Source organism: Pleurodeles waltl, chromosome 3_1 (genome assembly GCF_031143425.1).
Source record: "Pleurodeles waltl isolate 20211129_DDA chromosome 3_1, aPleWal1.hap1.20221129, whole genome shotgun sequence".
Taxonomy (NCBI): Eukaryota; Metazoa; Chordata; class Amphibia; order Caudata; family Salamandridae; genus Pleurodeles; species Pleurodeles waltl.
The window spans coordinates 324,991,532-325,007,248 of NC_090440.1; the positions used below are offsets into that span (position 1 = coordinate 324,991,532).

The following is a 15,717-nucleotide window of genomic DNA, read 5'->3' on the forward strand; positions in this document are numbered from 1 at the left end:
CGTCCAAACCATGCTGCCTCTTACATGTTTTAGCTGGCAGTATTTTAAATGTCTGGCTCCTGTACTGTCACCTGGGCATTGGACAGCTGAAGATGGCGTCAAACACACGTGCTTGAAGCACAATCAAAAAAGTACTTCACAAACAGTATAGAATCACAAAACAATATCTTATGTTAAGATATGCTAGAACTTTTGACCAGCTTGTTTATAAACTAAACATGATTTATTTTAGCTCCAAAATTAAAACTCAGACAAATGTATTTACTTTCTTCATAAGTTGAACACTGGAAGTGCCTTGCTGAAAGGGTGCATTCAATGTCAAAAAAACAGAAAATCACACTACATCACTGACATTTAAATTTAAATTGGAACAATAAGATAACGTGTTGTTTAGCATTTAAATTAACAGACATTTTTCTCAATTTGAAAGTGTTTGCTTGCAAAAGAAGAGACAGCAAAGTATGACATGATTTCCTGGTGTTATATACGCCAACACTGCATAGTTTTTACAATATGCTATGGTTAGAAATATATTACCAGATTCATATACTATTTACTAACTGGCTGTGAAAAGCCGAACATTCATTTGAAGACTTATCAGTGTATATCCTAGACTGTTTAACTTTATACAGAGCATGAAAATAAAATAAACACTTTCGGGACAACGCGTACAATGTGTTCAAATAAACCTGCTCGCAGGAAACATTTATTACATACAAGTTTCATTCCTAATAAAACGGTAGCTCTTAAAACAATAAATAGTCAAAAATAATTTAATGTTGTGTAAAATACAGTGTGAATATAGTATTACAGTGAATGAAATGCAATACCAAATGTTTTTGAACGGAAAAGACATACAACAAAAGCAAAACAACAGGAATGACGTGTCGAGCACTATTTTCGTACATATGCATTTCTCTCTTTGCCTCAACATTGTAATCACTGGTAATCTTTAGCTGCAAAACATATGTCAAATACGTTAATGGACATTAAATATCTGTGAAATTGTAATTTAAATCATGCATTCATAAAGTGGGACGGCCTGGAAGATGGATCGCATCAAATAAGATGTGCGGGTCCGCCTACGGTTTGTGTCATAGTACACAAAGCACGAGCCAACTTATGCTTCTTTACTTTTTTTTAAATTACAATAAAGTACATGCAAACACATCCAGTGAATGCCATGAAATAGTCTATCCAGTAAAGGAGCTTTAAAAAGTCAACCGCTAGACACGTTATTTCTGCATTTTAATCAATAAATAGTGCATCGGTAGTCACGCTAAAGGCAGCCCTGGTGGTCTTCAGATGAGCATCACTTTGGGTCTATAATTTTGGGTTAACATTTACATACTCTATAGGATTTCAAAGCTGCCAGATGAAACGCTAAACGCATTGGGTAAAACTCTCATTTTCAATGTGCCATCTGCTCCACAGGAGAAAATCCGATTGCCTGGTTCTATTTCGATCTGCATAACACCAGCTCCAGTGTTCCTAAATATGGACTGCTTGGCATGTTCGTGTTTAAAGGAATGCATTAAACCATGAGTTGTTAATTTCCACACCTGTTAGAAAAATAAATGCACAGATGACTACGGGCACTAAGAGTTAAAAAAAAAAAAAAAAAAAACAGCACTGAGTGATGTTTAATATTTGAAAGAAACCGACTAGAAGTTTCTTAATCTTTGATAACGTTATTCATGCAATAAACCATTCTGAAATGACAACTTTTGTGAAATAATGATTTAATGATAATATGAATAAAAATGTAAACCACTTTCACTACCATACCTTTATGTTACCTTCGGCTGAACCTGTCGCAAAATAGTCTTCAGAGGGCTCTAATGCGAGAGCCTTTATGGCTGAATCGTGTGCCTGAAAAGTGTGTAGGAGTTGCCTCTGCCTAATATCAAATATGCAGATACATCCTTTTCTGCCTGCCGTGATTATGAGCTGCTGCTTCGGTGCATACTTAAGCAGAGTGGCACCATGATCATGACAAGTGAAGGCTAAGAAAGAGAAAAACATAATCCGTATCAATAAACTCACATAAACTTTGTAATCAACATTTAACTGTACATTTTTTGTACAATAAACTATGCAATGCAGCACACTATCTAAATGATGTTCATGTACCTGCAGCAATTCACGGTTTTGGATGTATCAATTCAGTGTCCAAATTGTACAACAGCAAGAACCATCAGAAAAAGTTACTTATCTTCAGTAAAACCTTATCTGGTAGAGACTACCTAGCCGCACATTCCTTATCTTAGAATTAACACCAGGTGTCAGATTGGCTCCAGAAAGTTTTCATGTGAAGTACCCATTCATCCCAGTAGGTAGCGCCATTTAGCTTCACGTGGCTTCATCAGCATCATCCACCCCAGAAGTGACATGGAAGGTGCCTATATAGGTGCCACTGTGGCACACTGACATCAGTTTCTTTTCTCGACTTTCAACGCCAGGTGTGCGGTGCCACGAAGAACAGGGACTACTGGGCGTGGAACTAGGGCCTGGTAAAGGAAATAGCCTTGCACCTAGAAATCCTTAGCAGAGCTGGGAGCATGGTAGGTTGGTAAGGAGTCAGCAGCTAGATAGTCTCTCTACTAGATAAGCCGTTACCAAAGGTAAGTAACTTCTTCATCTGATGAAGAATTCTAGCCACAGATTCCTTGCTGTAGAATGGATACCCAAGAGATACTTTCCCAGAGGAGTCTGCAAACTCCATTTAGGCCATGAGTGGACAAGTGCCTGTTCTGATAGAAATGACTGCCCAGACAGTGGTGCTGATGAACATGAGCCCCGTGTTCCTGCCCTGTAGATGCCCAGGACAGGAAATCTGCTCTGGAGGAATGAGCACACAAGCCCTCTGGAGGTTGGTTCTTGCCCAATGCATGGCTGATCTTAATGCAGAGCACAATCCACCTGGAAATGGTTCTTTTCTGGACAGCCTTCCCTTTCTTAGCTCTGCCATACCCCACAAAGAGTTGATTGTCCACCCGCAATGGTTTTGTGTGGTCAAATTAGAAGACAACACTCTTTCTGGGTCCAGCCTGTGGAGTCTCTCCTCCTCATTAGAGGGAATAGACGGCGCATAAACAATAGACAATGTGATGGACTGGCCGACATGAAACAGTGTGTCTAACTTTCACAAGAAGGATGCTCGAGCCCGAAGGACCAGTTTGGGAAAAAAGATGTATGGAGGCTGAGAGGACCACACTTGCAGTTCACTGACCCTCCGGGCAGATGTAATTGCCACTAGAAAGGCCGTCTAGATGGTGAGGAGCCTAAGGAGGGCAGGCATGAAGCGTCTCAAAGTAAACATACAATAGAGAGGTAAGAATAAAGTTAAGGTCCCATTGACGCATAACAAAGGGAGCTGGGAAAACGTGATGCAGACCTTTAAGGAACCTATTTACAATAGAGGACTTGAAGAGGGAGGGCTGATCTGGCAGCCGCAGAAAGGTGGAGATAGCAGATAAATAACCCTTCAACCTGCTCAATGCAGAGACCGGCTGGGCCAGGGTAGGGATAAATTAAGGAGCTAGGGAAAAGGATGCAGATAAAGGATCAATCTATTTGGCTGTACACCATGGCACACACTTCCTCCAACTCCTGGAGTATACATTCTTGGTAGACAACTGGCTGCAAAAACAACATTACAGACTTCAGTGGAAGGTTGAAAGTTGTCAACTGTTGCTGCTCAATCTCCACGCATAAAGGCAAAGCGTTGAGACTTCTAGCTGCAGATTCCTTACCTTAGAATAGATACCCAAGTAATACCATCCCCGAAAGTGGGTTTGCAAATCAATTTCATACCAGAATGTCCTGCAGAACCAAACAGGCAAAGTGCCCATCCCTACAGACCCGAGTGACCAGGCAGTACTGTTTGGTATATATGTGAAGATGGGCCCATGGTGCCACCTGACAGATGTCCAGGACCGGAGCTCTGCATGTTAATGCAGCGGTTGCAACTTTAGATCAAGTAGAATGAGCGTGCAAACCCACGGGGTTGCTTTTTGTCCAGTGCGTAGCCGATCTTAATGCAAAGTATGACCCATCTGGAGATGGTCCGCTTCTGCACTGCCTGATCTTTCGAACTCACATACCCTACAAAGACATGGTGATTCACCCAGAACTCTTTTGTAAGATCAAGGTAGAATGGCAAATAACTTTTTGGGCCCAGGCAGTGGAGTCCTTCCACTTCCTTAAAAATAGGCAAGGTGATAGATTGGCCTACATGAAAAGGCGTGACCACTTTTGGCAAAAAATAATAATCCCTAGTATGAAGCACCACCACTTTGTCAGGATAAATGCAAAGGTAAGGCGGCTTAGATAACAAGGCTTGCAGCTCACTCACTCTGCAGGCAGATATAATAGCCACAAGGAAGGCTGTTTTCGATGTGAGAAGCCTGAGGGGACAGTTGTGAAGAGGATCCAAAGAAGCGTACATCGAAAAAGTCAGAGCCAAGTTCAGATCCCACTGGGGCATAATGAATGGGGAAGGAGAAAAGAGATGAGTAAGACATTTGAAGAACTCATGTTCAATAGGAGACTTAAACAAGTAAGGTTGGCAAGAGAAAGAATGAACAAAAGAACTTCAGAGCGAGGGATCGAAAGGGGATCAACAGACTGGTCTGTGCACCATGCCACACATTTTTTCCAAAGACAGGCATATACCGTTTTGGTGGAGGGACACCTGTCTGCCAAGATTACATCACAGATTTCTGGAGGAAGGTAAAAAGCGGTCACCTTTCGGAGCTCAAACTCCATGTAAGAAGGAGGAGAGTGGAAAGGTTTGGGTGAAGAACCCTCTCCTGCAACAGAAGATCGTCCTGCAGGGGCAGTGTGATCTGAGGATCGATGGGCATACTCAACAGCTTTTGATACCAGACTATTTGTGCCCAACCACAAGGATTACTTGGGCCTGGTGGTTCCTGATCTTCTTGATAACTCTGGGCAGGAGTGGTATGGACAGAAAGGCGTACAAGGGGGCCTGAATTCCACTCTAGAGGAAAAGCGTCTTAAAGCGATTGCCACCTTGGAAACTCCAGAGTGCAAAGCTGCTGACGTGCGTTCTCAGAGGAGGCAAACAGATCAAACCAACGCTCTCCACACTGCTGAAAGAGACCTTGCACCATTCCAGATGGAGACACGATTTGCGAGCGGATAGGCATTTTCAGCTGAGTTTGTCTGCTCTGGCGTTCAGAGAGCCCACCAGATGTCGAACTACCAGGGATATGCCCTGCTGTTCCAGCCACGTCTGGAGGCGCAGAGCTTCTTTGACAAAAGAATCACAAACCCATCATGTCCTGTTTGTTGCAGTACCACATGGCAGTGATGTAGTCTATGAACACCTGCACTAGCATTCCCTTGATGGAGGGTAGAAAGGCTTTTAATACCAGTCGGATAGCTCCAGCAAGTTGATGTGGAGTCCAGATTCTGCCGGAGTCCTCTGACCTCCACCTCTCTTGTTGGGTCCCCCCATCCCAGAAGGGACGAATCTGACACTACTGTGAGATCTGATTGGGGAAGGGAGTGTGGTCTGCCTCTGACCCAATTGCGGTTTGTTAGCCACCACTGCAGGTCCTTTGCAGTTCCCTCCGAGATCTGGCTCATGTCAGAGCGATTCCCTTGATGCTGCACCCACTGAAGCTTCAGGTCCCACTGCAAAGCCCACGTATGCCATCTGGTATGTGTCACAAGCAGAATGAGTCCCAACATATTCAGTGTCAGCCTCACCAAAATACAAGAAAGAACCTGAAACATCAGTATCACAGAGTGAATATCATAGACTTGCCATTCCGGAGGATACACCTGAAGCCTGCAATTCATCCAGAACAGCCCTGATGAAGGCGAGCATCTGATAGGGAGTCAGTTGTAACTTCAGCACGTTTATAGTGAACGCCAGTGAATACAGGAGGTCCGCCTGTAGTCTGGAGGTGGGAGAAGACAGCCCGGGGTAAGCTAGTCTTCAACAGCCAGTCCTCGAGATAGGGGAAGGCTCATACCCCTGATCTCTGCAGATGGGCTGCGACCACTGCCATCACCCTGGTGAACACTGGAGGGGCACTAGTAAAGCCAATGGGGAGCATGGTGAACTAAAATTGCTCATAGCCTATCTTGAACAGTAGGTACCGTCTGTGGGCAAGCAAGATGGGAATATGAAAACACGCATCCAGCAAGTCCAACGCTACCATCCAGTCTTCGGGGTCCAGAGAAGACCAGACCTGAGCCAACGTGAGCATCTTGAATTTCTCCTTCTTGAAAGTAGAGATTGAAGGTCTGGAGGTCTAAGATAGGTCGACGACCCTTTCTCCTTCTGGTGATCAGAAAGTAGAAGGAATAGCAAGCACTGCGTACTTCTGATATCGGAACCCTCTCAATGGTTCCCTTGGCGAAGAGAGTTATAAATTCCTTGTGGAGCAAGGATAGATGATCCTCCGTCAGCCGATCTTGTGTTAGAGGTATAGGGGGAGGGGAGGACTCTAAGGGGAGGGAGTAGCCCCCCTGAATGATCTGCAAGACCCACTTGTTCGATGTTATGGGCTGCCAGTGGTGGAGATGAACAAGTTACTTACCTTCGGTAACTAATTATCTTGTAGAGACTATCTAGCTGCAGATTCCTTACCTTAGAATTCCCTGGCGTCAGCTTCAAATCCAGAATTTTTCTGCTGAGCAGTACCCTGCGCGTGCCGTCGGGTGGCGTCGTTCGGATCTGCGTGCGTTGTCCGGCTCCGCGTGGCGTCGTCAGCGTCATTGGAGCCGTTTGTGATGTCACGGTCTTCTATATAAGCACCACCCTTGCGCGTATGTCAGTTCTTTTCCACAACTTCCCACGCCAGAAGCATAGAGCCATGGAAGAACCAACAAACATTTTAGTTTTACACTTGATTGTTTGAAGAAAAAGACATGCCCTTAAGAAAGGCAAAAAATACAAAAACATTATATATATATATATATATATATATATATATATATATATATATATATTTCTCCGCAGAGCGGGGAGGCCTGGGTGGGTGTAAGGAATCTGCAGCTAGATAGAGTCTCTACCAGATAATTTGTTACCGAAGGTAAGTAACTTGTTCATCTGATAGAGACTTCTAGCTGCAGATTCCTCACCTTTGATTAGATACCCAAGCTATAACTCCTGGTGGTGGGTTGCAAGGATATATCTCACACCAGGAAGTCCTACAGGACAGAGTGGGCAAAATGCCCCTCTCTCCACACTTGGCTGTCTAGGCAGCAGTGTCTTGCAAACGTGTGCAAGGAAGCCCACGTTGCCGCTTGGCAGATGTCAAGTACCAGCACGCCACGAGCTAAAGCAGTGGTAGCAGCTTTTCCTCTGGTAGAGTGAGCCCTCAAGCCCTCTGGAGGCTGCTTCTTGGCCAAAGCGTAGCAAATCTTTATACAGAGAATGACCCAGCCCAAAATGGACCGTTTCTGTACTGCCCGATCCTTCTTTGCACCAACGTATCCCACAAAGAGTTGGTCGTCCACCCGGAACTCTTTTGTGTAAAGGCTCAAAAGCAGCACACATTAGAAAAGTAAGTACAAGATTAAGATCCCATTGGGGCATGACAAAAGGCACAGGTGGAAACATATGCACGAGCCCTTTTGAGAATCTCAACAGAAGACTTGAACAAAAATGGCCTGAATATCCTGGACTCACTGCTCAGGAGGATAGGCCCGATACTGCACTGTGTCCAGAACAGCTCAGATGAAAGTGAGCTTCTGAGAGGGAGTCAGGTGTGACTTCGGCACATTTATAGTGAACCCCAGCGAATGCAGGAGGTCTGCCGTCATCTGGAGATGGGTGGCAAGAGCCTGGGGCGTTGGAGCATTCAACAGCCAATTGCCTAGGTAGGGGAAGACTGAAATCCCTAACCTGTGCAGATGACCTGCCACCACCGCCATCACTTTGGTGAACACCCGAGGGGCACTGGTGAGACCGAAGGGGAGCACGGCAAACTGAAAGTGCTCGTGGCCCACTTTGAACCACAGGTAACACCTGTGGGCTGGCAGGATGGGGATATGAAAATACGCGTCCTGCAAGTCCAACGCTACCATCCAGTCTCTGTGGTCTAGGGCAGACAAGACTTGAGCAAGAATGAGAATCTTGAATTTCTCTTTCTTGAGGAAGAGATTGACATCCCTTAAATCCAGGATAGGGCAAAGGCCCTTGTTCTTTTTGGGAATCAGAAAGTAGCGTGAACAACAACCACTGCTTAATTCTGACATCGGGACCCTTTCTATAGCTCCCTTGGCCAAGAGAGCCATAACTTCCTCGCGGAGAAAAACCAAATGGTCCTTCATCAGCCGTTCTTTTGTCGGAGGGATAGATGGAGGGAAAGACTGGAAGGAGGAGGGAATAGCCCTTCCGTATGATCTGCAAGACCCATTTGTCCGTTGTGATGGAATGCCAGTGAGGGAGATGACATTGAATTCTCCCTCCAACTGGATCAACATGGTCCTGCAGAACCACACTAGGAGGGCTTGGGCGCTGTGGAGGGGGGCTGTGTGGTGGCGGCCCGCTGGCCAGACCCTCTAGGTCTGGCGGTACCATGACCACGTCCTCTCCCGGGATGGTGTGAAGCCTGGGGACGGTGGCTGAGTTGAGGCTGGCGTGGTACTGTGCCCCTTCCGAATCCTCAAAAGGGATGGGTTGAGAGGCCCAAAGATCTGGCCATAGCTTGAGAATCGTTGAACCTCTCAAACGTGGAGTCTGTCTTCTCACCAAAAAAGCGAGAGCCATCAAACTACACTGGACATCCCCTGAAAAGCCAGTCGAACGTAACTAGACATGGCGACGTGGAGCCACTGTCGACGCAATCGCTCTACCCAGTGAGTCGGTTGTGTCCAATCCACACCTGATTGTAAACTTGGCTGCATCTCTCCCATCCTTGACAGCCTTTGTGAGTGTGTCCCGTATGCTCTCCGGGACCTGGGGCAGCACCTGTGCCACCGTATCCCATAAAGTATGGGAAAAACGGCCCAACAGGAAAAAGGTGTTTACTGACCTCAATGCCAGACTGGAGGAAGAAAACATTTTCTTTCCAAGCTGATCCAGCCTCTTGGATTACCTATCCGGAGGGAGCGGAAGGGAAGGCACCACAGGAGGTGGAGGCTTGGACCACCAAGCTCTCCGGGGTGGGGTGTTGGGTAAGGAAACAAGGGTCATTTGGAGCAGGTCTATGGCAGCGGCCGACCATCCTATCACAGGAGCCCCTGTGGTGGGTTTGGACCATGTTCCCAGAAGGACGTCCGCTAGGGCCTCATTCAAGGGCAACATCAGCTCTGCTGTAGTCACCCCCGGCTGAAGCACCTGTCAGGAGTTTCGTCCTGACTGGCACCTTGGGCAAGTCTAGGTCCAAGACCTCAGCTGCCCTACGCACCACCGCATAAGAAGCTCTCTCCTCCGTAGCCACATTAGGAGGAGAGAGCATGCCAGTATCTGGAGACGCGTCCAGTCTACTGGCTTCCCCTAGATCCTCATAGCAGTCCTCCTCTTGCTCCAATTCACACTCCAAAGGGTCCTCAGACCCCTCCCACTCCTCTCCTGTGCCTGGCTCTTCAAAATAAGGCTCAGGCAATGATCTGGGCCTAATCGGCGCTGTCAAAGTCGCAGTCGGGGTCGAACGATGTCGCTCCGGCTCACCTGGAATGAGGATGGAGCTACCACTGGTGGGCGCCGGTGGTGGAGGAAGTGTCCATGCTGGACTCAGCACCAGAGGAGGTCGACTGTGTGGGACCGGTGCCAGTCCGGATTCGTTATCGGATCCTGGGGTCCCCAACAGCACCGAGGCAGACTCAGTGCTGGACGCCGAACCTGATGGGGCCCCTTCTGTCCCTGCGGGGCCCGAAGACCCACGGGAGGGTGCAGCCCACTAAAAAACAAGGAGCATGGCCTCATAAAATTCTTTGAATTGAGTGGGGGTCTTTCTGGTCCCCGGAAAAGGGGGGAGACGCGAATTCGGCCCTGGCGACGGCTCCGCAGAACCACGATCGGAACGTCAACGGTTCCTAGAAGCCTCGTCGGCCCAGAGGCATGGTGAAGTCGAAGTCCGCTTGGACTTCTTCTTCTTCTTGTGCCTCTTACCTGAATGATCGCATGACCTTGAATGTGAGGAAGAGGACTTGGGGCTCCGGGAGCGGTGCCGTGACATCCTCCTACTGTGGCACTGTGACCTCCTTGGAGTCGTGCCGACCGAAGATGGCTGTCGGGCCGCAAGAAGTTTGAGGGATCTCTCCCTCAAGGCCTTCGGAGCCATGGCCCTACAGTTGGAACATGAAGTTGAGTTGTGATCCTTTTCCAAACACCAGCGACACACTCTGTGTGGATCCGTGACCGACATGGTGCGATGACATGCACCACACATTTTGAATCCAGTCTTTTAAGAAGACACAGCAAAAGGCAGACTGGAGAAATAGAGCAACTGAGAAATCCAAGGGCATGGCCATAGCCCACGAGTCTTTAATGTGCTCCAGCACTGAGTCTGCCTTCTCTCCGAAGAGACAGGACCCATCAAAGGGTATGTACATGAATTTGGCCTGGGCATCCCCCAAAAAGCCAAAATGTTCTCAGACAGGCATGCCATTGAAGCACCACCGTTGAGGAAACAGCTCTGCCTAGTGAGTTGATTATATTCAAACCACACATAATGGTGAACTTGGCTGCGTCTCTCCCATTCTTGGCTGATTGGGAGAGAATGGCCTGAGCCTCCTCCAAGATATGTCACAGAACCAGTGTAACTGTCCCACAATGTGTGGGAGTAGCGGCCCAAAAGGCATGCGGTGTTCACAGACTACAAAGACAGTCTGGCGGAATTTGTTTTTCTTGCCTAAGGTATCCAGCCTCTTGGATTCCCTGCCCAGGGATGCAGCAAGGAAAGCGCCATGGAATTTGGAGGCTTGGACCACCAAGTTCTCAGGGGTGGGGTGTTGGGTGAGGAAACGTCAATCAATCAATCAATCAATGAAAATTTATAAAGCATGGCTGTAAGGAAATGCCTCCTTGGCATGGTTACCCCTTAACGTTTTGCCTTTGCTGATGCTAAGTTATGATTTAAAAGTGTGCTGGGACCCTGCTAACCAGGCCCCAGCACCAGTGTTCTTTCCCTAACCTGTACCTTTGTCTCCACAATTGGCACAACCCTGGCACTCAGGTAAGTCCCTGGTACCAAGGGCTCTGATGCCAGGGAAGGTCTCTAAGGGCTGCAGCATGTCTTCTGCCACCCTAGGGACCCCTCACTGCCTCATAGCTTGTGTGTGCTGGTGGGGAGAAAATGACCAAGTCGACATGGCACTCCCCTCAGAGTGCCATGCCAACCTCACACTGCCTGTGGCAAAGGTAAGTCACCCCTCTAGCAGGCCTTACAGCCCTAAGGCAGGGTGCACTATACCACAGGTAAGCGCATGAGCACTATGCCCCTAGTGTCTAAGCAAAACCTTAGACATTGTAAGTGCAGGGTAGCCATAAGAGTATATGGTCTGGGAGTTTGTCAAACACAAACTCCACAGTTCCATAATGGCTACACTGAAAACTGGGAAGTTTGGTATCAAACTTCTCAGCACAATAAATACACACTAGAGATGCCCCCTGAATACCTACCCGACTTCTAGTGTAGGCTGACCAGTTTCTGCCAGCCTGCCACACACCAGACATGTTGCTGGCCACATGGGGAGAGTGCCTTTGTCACTCTTTGGCCAGGAACAAAGCCTGTACTGTGTGGAGGTGCTTCACACCTCCCCCTGCGGGAACTGTAACACCTGGCGGTAAGCCTCAAAGCCTCACTACTTTTGTTACAGCACCCCAGGGCATCCCAGCTAGTGGGGATGTCCGCCCCTCCGGCCATTGCCCCCACTTTTGGCGGCAAGGCTGGAGGAGATAATGAGAAAAACAAGGAGGAGTCACCCACCAGTCAGGACAGCCCCTAAGGTGTCCTGAACTGAGGTGACCCCTGCCTTGAGAAGTCCTCCATCTTGAGTTTGGAGGATTCCCCCAATAGGATTAGGGATGTGCACCTCCCCACAGGGAGGAGGCACAAAGAGGGTGTAGCCACCCTCAAGGACAGTAGCCATTGGCTACTGCCCTCCCAGACCTAAACACACCCCTAAATTCAGTATTTAGGGGCTCCCCCAGATCGCAGGAAATCAACAACCTGAAGAAAGAAGAAGGACTGCTGACCTACAAGCCTGCAGAGAAGGAGGAAGACGACAACTGATTTGGCCCCAACCCTACCGGCCTGTCTCCAACTTCGAAAACCTGCTCCAACGACACATCCGACAGGGACCAGCGACCTCTGAAGCCTCAGAGGACTGCCTTAGACTACAGGGCCAAGAAACTCCTGTGAACAGCGGCCCTGTTCAAAACCAGCTACTTCTTTGCAACAAAGAAGCAACTTCCAAAGACTTCACGTTTGCCGCCGGAAGCATGAGACTCTACACTCCTAACCTGACGCCCCCGGCTCGACCTGCAGAAAACCAACACCTCAGGGAGGACTCCCCGGCGACTGCGAGCCCGTGAGTAACCTGAGACGACCCCCCTGAGCCCCCACAGCAACACCTGCAGAGAGAATCTAGAGGCTCCCCCTGACCGCGACTGCCTGTAACAAGGGACCCAACGCCTGGAACCAACACTGCACCCGCAGCCCCCAGGACCTGAAGGAACCGAACTTTAAAGCAAGAGTGACCCCTAGGCAACCCTCTGCCTAGCCCAGGTGGTGGCTGTCCAGAGAAGCCCCCCCTGTGCCTGCCTGCAACGCTAGAGTGACCCCCGTGTACTCCCATTGAAACCTATACAAAACCCGACGCCTGCTTTGCACACTGCACCTGGCCGCCCCTGTGCCGCTGAGGGTGTGTTTTGTGTGCCTACTTGTGTCCCCCCCCAGTGCCCTACAAAACCCCCCTGGTCTGCCCCCCCGAGGACCCAGGTACTTACCTGCTGGCAGACTGGAACCGGAGCACCCCTGTTCTCCTATGTGTTTTGGGCACCTCTTTGACCTCTGCACCTGACCGGCCCTGAGCTGCTGGTGTGGTAACTTTGGGGTTGCCTTGAACCCCCAACGGTGGGCTGCCTATGCCCCAGGACTGAGACTTGTAAGTGTTTTACTTACCTCCTAATCTAACCTTTACTTACCTCCCCCAGGAACTGTTGATTTTTGCACTGTGTCCACTTTGAAAATAGCTTATTGCCATTTTTACAAAGACTGTACATGATATTGTTTTCATTCAAAGTTCCTAAAGTATCTAAGTGAAGTACCTTACATCTAAAGTATTAACTGTAAATCTTGAACCTGTGGTTCTTAAAATAAACTAAGAAAATATATTTATCAATATAAAAACCTATTGGCCTGGAATAAGTCTTTGAGAGTGTGTTCCTCATTTATTGCCTGTGTGTGTACAACAAATGCTTAAAATTACCCTCTGATAAGCCTACTGCTCGACCACACTACCACAATATAGAGCATTAAAATTATCTACTTTTGTCACTATCTTACCTCTAAGGGGAACCCTTGGACTCTGTGCACACTATTTCTTACTTTGAAATAGTATATACAGAACCAACTTCCTACAATGGCTTATCACCAAGGGGGTCTCAAGGTGCTAGCTGGGCAACGCGGGTCATTTGAAGAGCCAGGTCTTGAGGTCCTCCCTGAACTGAGCCAGCGATGGGGACTGCCTGAGGTGGTGCGGAATCATGTTCCAGGTCTGCGCAGCTAGGTAGGAGAAAGATCTTCCTCCAGCTGTGGTCTTCCAGATCCTGGGGATGTTAGCAAGGCCCAGTTGTGCTGAGCAGAGTTGCCTGGAGGGGGTGTAGAAGGAGAGGTGGAGGTTGAGGTAGGCAGGTCTGACGTTGTGGAGGGCCTTGAATGCGTGGGTCAGGAGTTTGAAGGTGATGCGGTTCTCGAGGGGGAGTCAGTTTAGGTCTCTCAGCGGGGCAGAGATGTGGCTGTGGCAGGGGATGTCCAGGATCAGTATGGCTGCGCCGTTCTGTATTCTCCGGAGTCTTGATTGAAGTTTATTTGTGCATTGCCGTAGTCGAGTTTAATGATGACGAGTGCCTGGGTGACTGTTCTTCTTGCGTCAATGGAGATCCCACTTGAAGATGTTCCGGAGCAGCCAAAGGGTATGGAAGCATGATGAGTAGACTGCATTGATTTGGCAGGCCATGGACAGTGATGAGTAGAGAATGATGCTGAGGTTGCGGGCATGGTCAGTTGGAGGTGGGGCAGTTCTGAGGCTATTGGGCCAGCAGGAGACGTCCCAGACGGAAGTGGCGGGGACCAGGATGAGGATCTCCGGCTTGTCCCAGTTGAGCTTTTCGGCAGCTGTCCCTCATCCAGTTGGCGACTACCTTCCTCCCGTTGTGAAAGTTCTTCTTGGCTGTTGATGGTTTGTTGGTGAGGGAGAGCATGAGCTGTGTGTCGTTGGCGTTTGAGATGATGTTGAACCGGTGGTATCCGATGACCTCGCCAAGCAGGGTCATGTAGATGTTGAAGAGGGTGGGACTATGGGTCGAGCCCTTGGGAACTCCTCATCTGGTTTCCATCGGCTTTGAGGTGAAAGGAGGAGCCTGACTCTGGGCTCGGCCAGTGAGGAAAGAGCAGAGCTTTGCCTTGGATGCCGGCGTTGTGTAGTCTGGTGCACAGGGTCGTCTGGAAACGTGTCGAAGGCGGAGGAAAGCTCAAGGAGGATGAGGCCAGCTGTCTCGCTGCAATCCCATTGGTGTGCGGATGTCATCCGTGGCTGCTAGGAGTGCAGTTTCGGTGTTGTAGTGTCTCCTGAATCCGGAATGGGAGGAGCTGAGGATGTGTCCTCAGGTGCAGGTATCCTGTCTTCCTCTAACACATTCCTTGACAAAGTGTTGAAAAAATGATGTCGAAAACTGACCGAGGGGAAGCTCTTCTCCAGATCAGTGCTACCTGGCATGGAAAGAAAATAATTTATGTCTGAGCACCGAGGTGGTGCCAATATGGGTAACCGCGACATCACCTCTGGCGTGTATGACACTGAGGAGAACCGAACGTAGCACAGTGGTACTGCTCATGCCAAAATCTTCCAGGACAAGTCTAACGCCTGGGAAATTAAAAGGTAAGGAATCTGCGGCTAGCTGTCTCTATCAAATGCTGGTTCATACAAGGAGCGTTCCTGTGGTTCTTGTGTCAATTTCTTATATTTGTTTCATGATTAACATTGTATTCAGAGAGATGATCCAACAAAGCTTAACAGGAGATAATTCACAGTTGAAAGCAGTACTGCTTAATTTTCAGGCTTTTTGGGAATGATACTATGCAGAAGGAAAGAAAAGAGGACAGTAAGGAATCTGCAGGAAAATACAGTACCCACAAGAAATACTTTTATTCATAGTATTTTTTCTACTGATGGGTTTATTCCAGTAGATGCTTGACTTAATTAATGAGACCCAAATCAATGCCTACCTCCTGGAGGTGGGCACAGACCACCAGGGTCACGGTGGTGGTCGGACCGCTGCGGTCATGGCAGTCCGATCGCCACATTATGACTGTGGCGGAGCTGCCACGATCCAACCACCGACACCGCCAGGCTGTGATCCGCCAGGGTAGCGCTTACGAGTCCCCATACAGCAGCTTGCCCATGGCGGTTTACACAGCCATTGAAAGGCTGGTAGACCGGGAGACTCGGGGGGCCCCTGAACTGCCCATACACTTGGAATGGGCAATGAAAGGGCCCCCATGC

General features: G+C 48.6%; 1 protein-coding gene across 2 annotated transcripts in view; it reads right to left on the reverse strand.

Annotated features, from left to right (window-relative positions):
* Window positions 1–201: 201 nt before the first annotated feature.
* DMXL2 (Dmx like 2) overlaps window positions 202–15,717 on the reverse strand; it is a 1,615,381-nt gene continuing 1,599,865 nt past the window's right edge. For both annotated transcript variants that reach the window (XM_069222485.1, XM_069222484.1), the window contains 2 exons: window positions 1,789–2,006; window positions 202–1,562 (listed from right to left, as the gene is read on the reverse strand). In XM_069222485.1, the coding sequence (XP_069078586.1) occupies window positions 1,353–1,562; window positions 1,789–2,006 (428 nt within the window). In that variant the 3' untranslated portion in view covers window positions 202–1,352. The remainder of the gene's footprint in view (window positions 1,563–1,788; window positions 2,007–15,717) is intronic.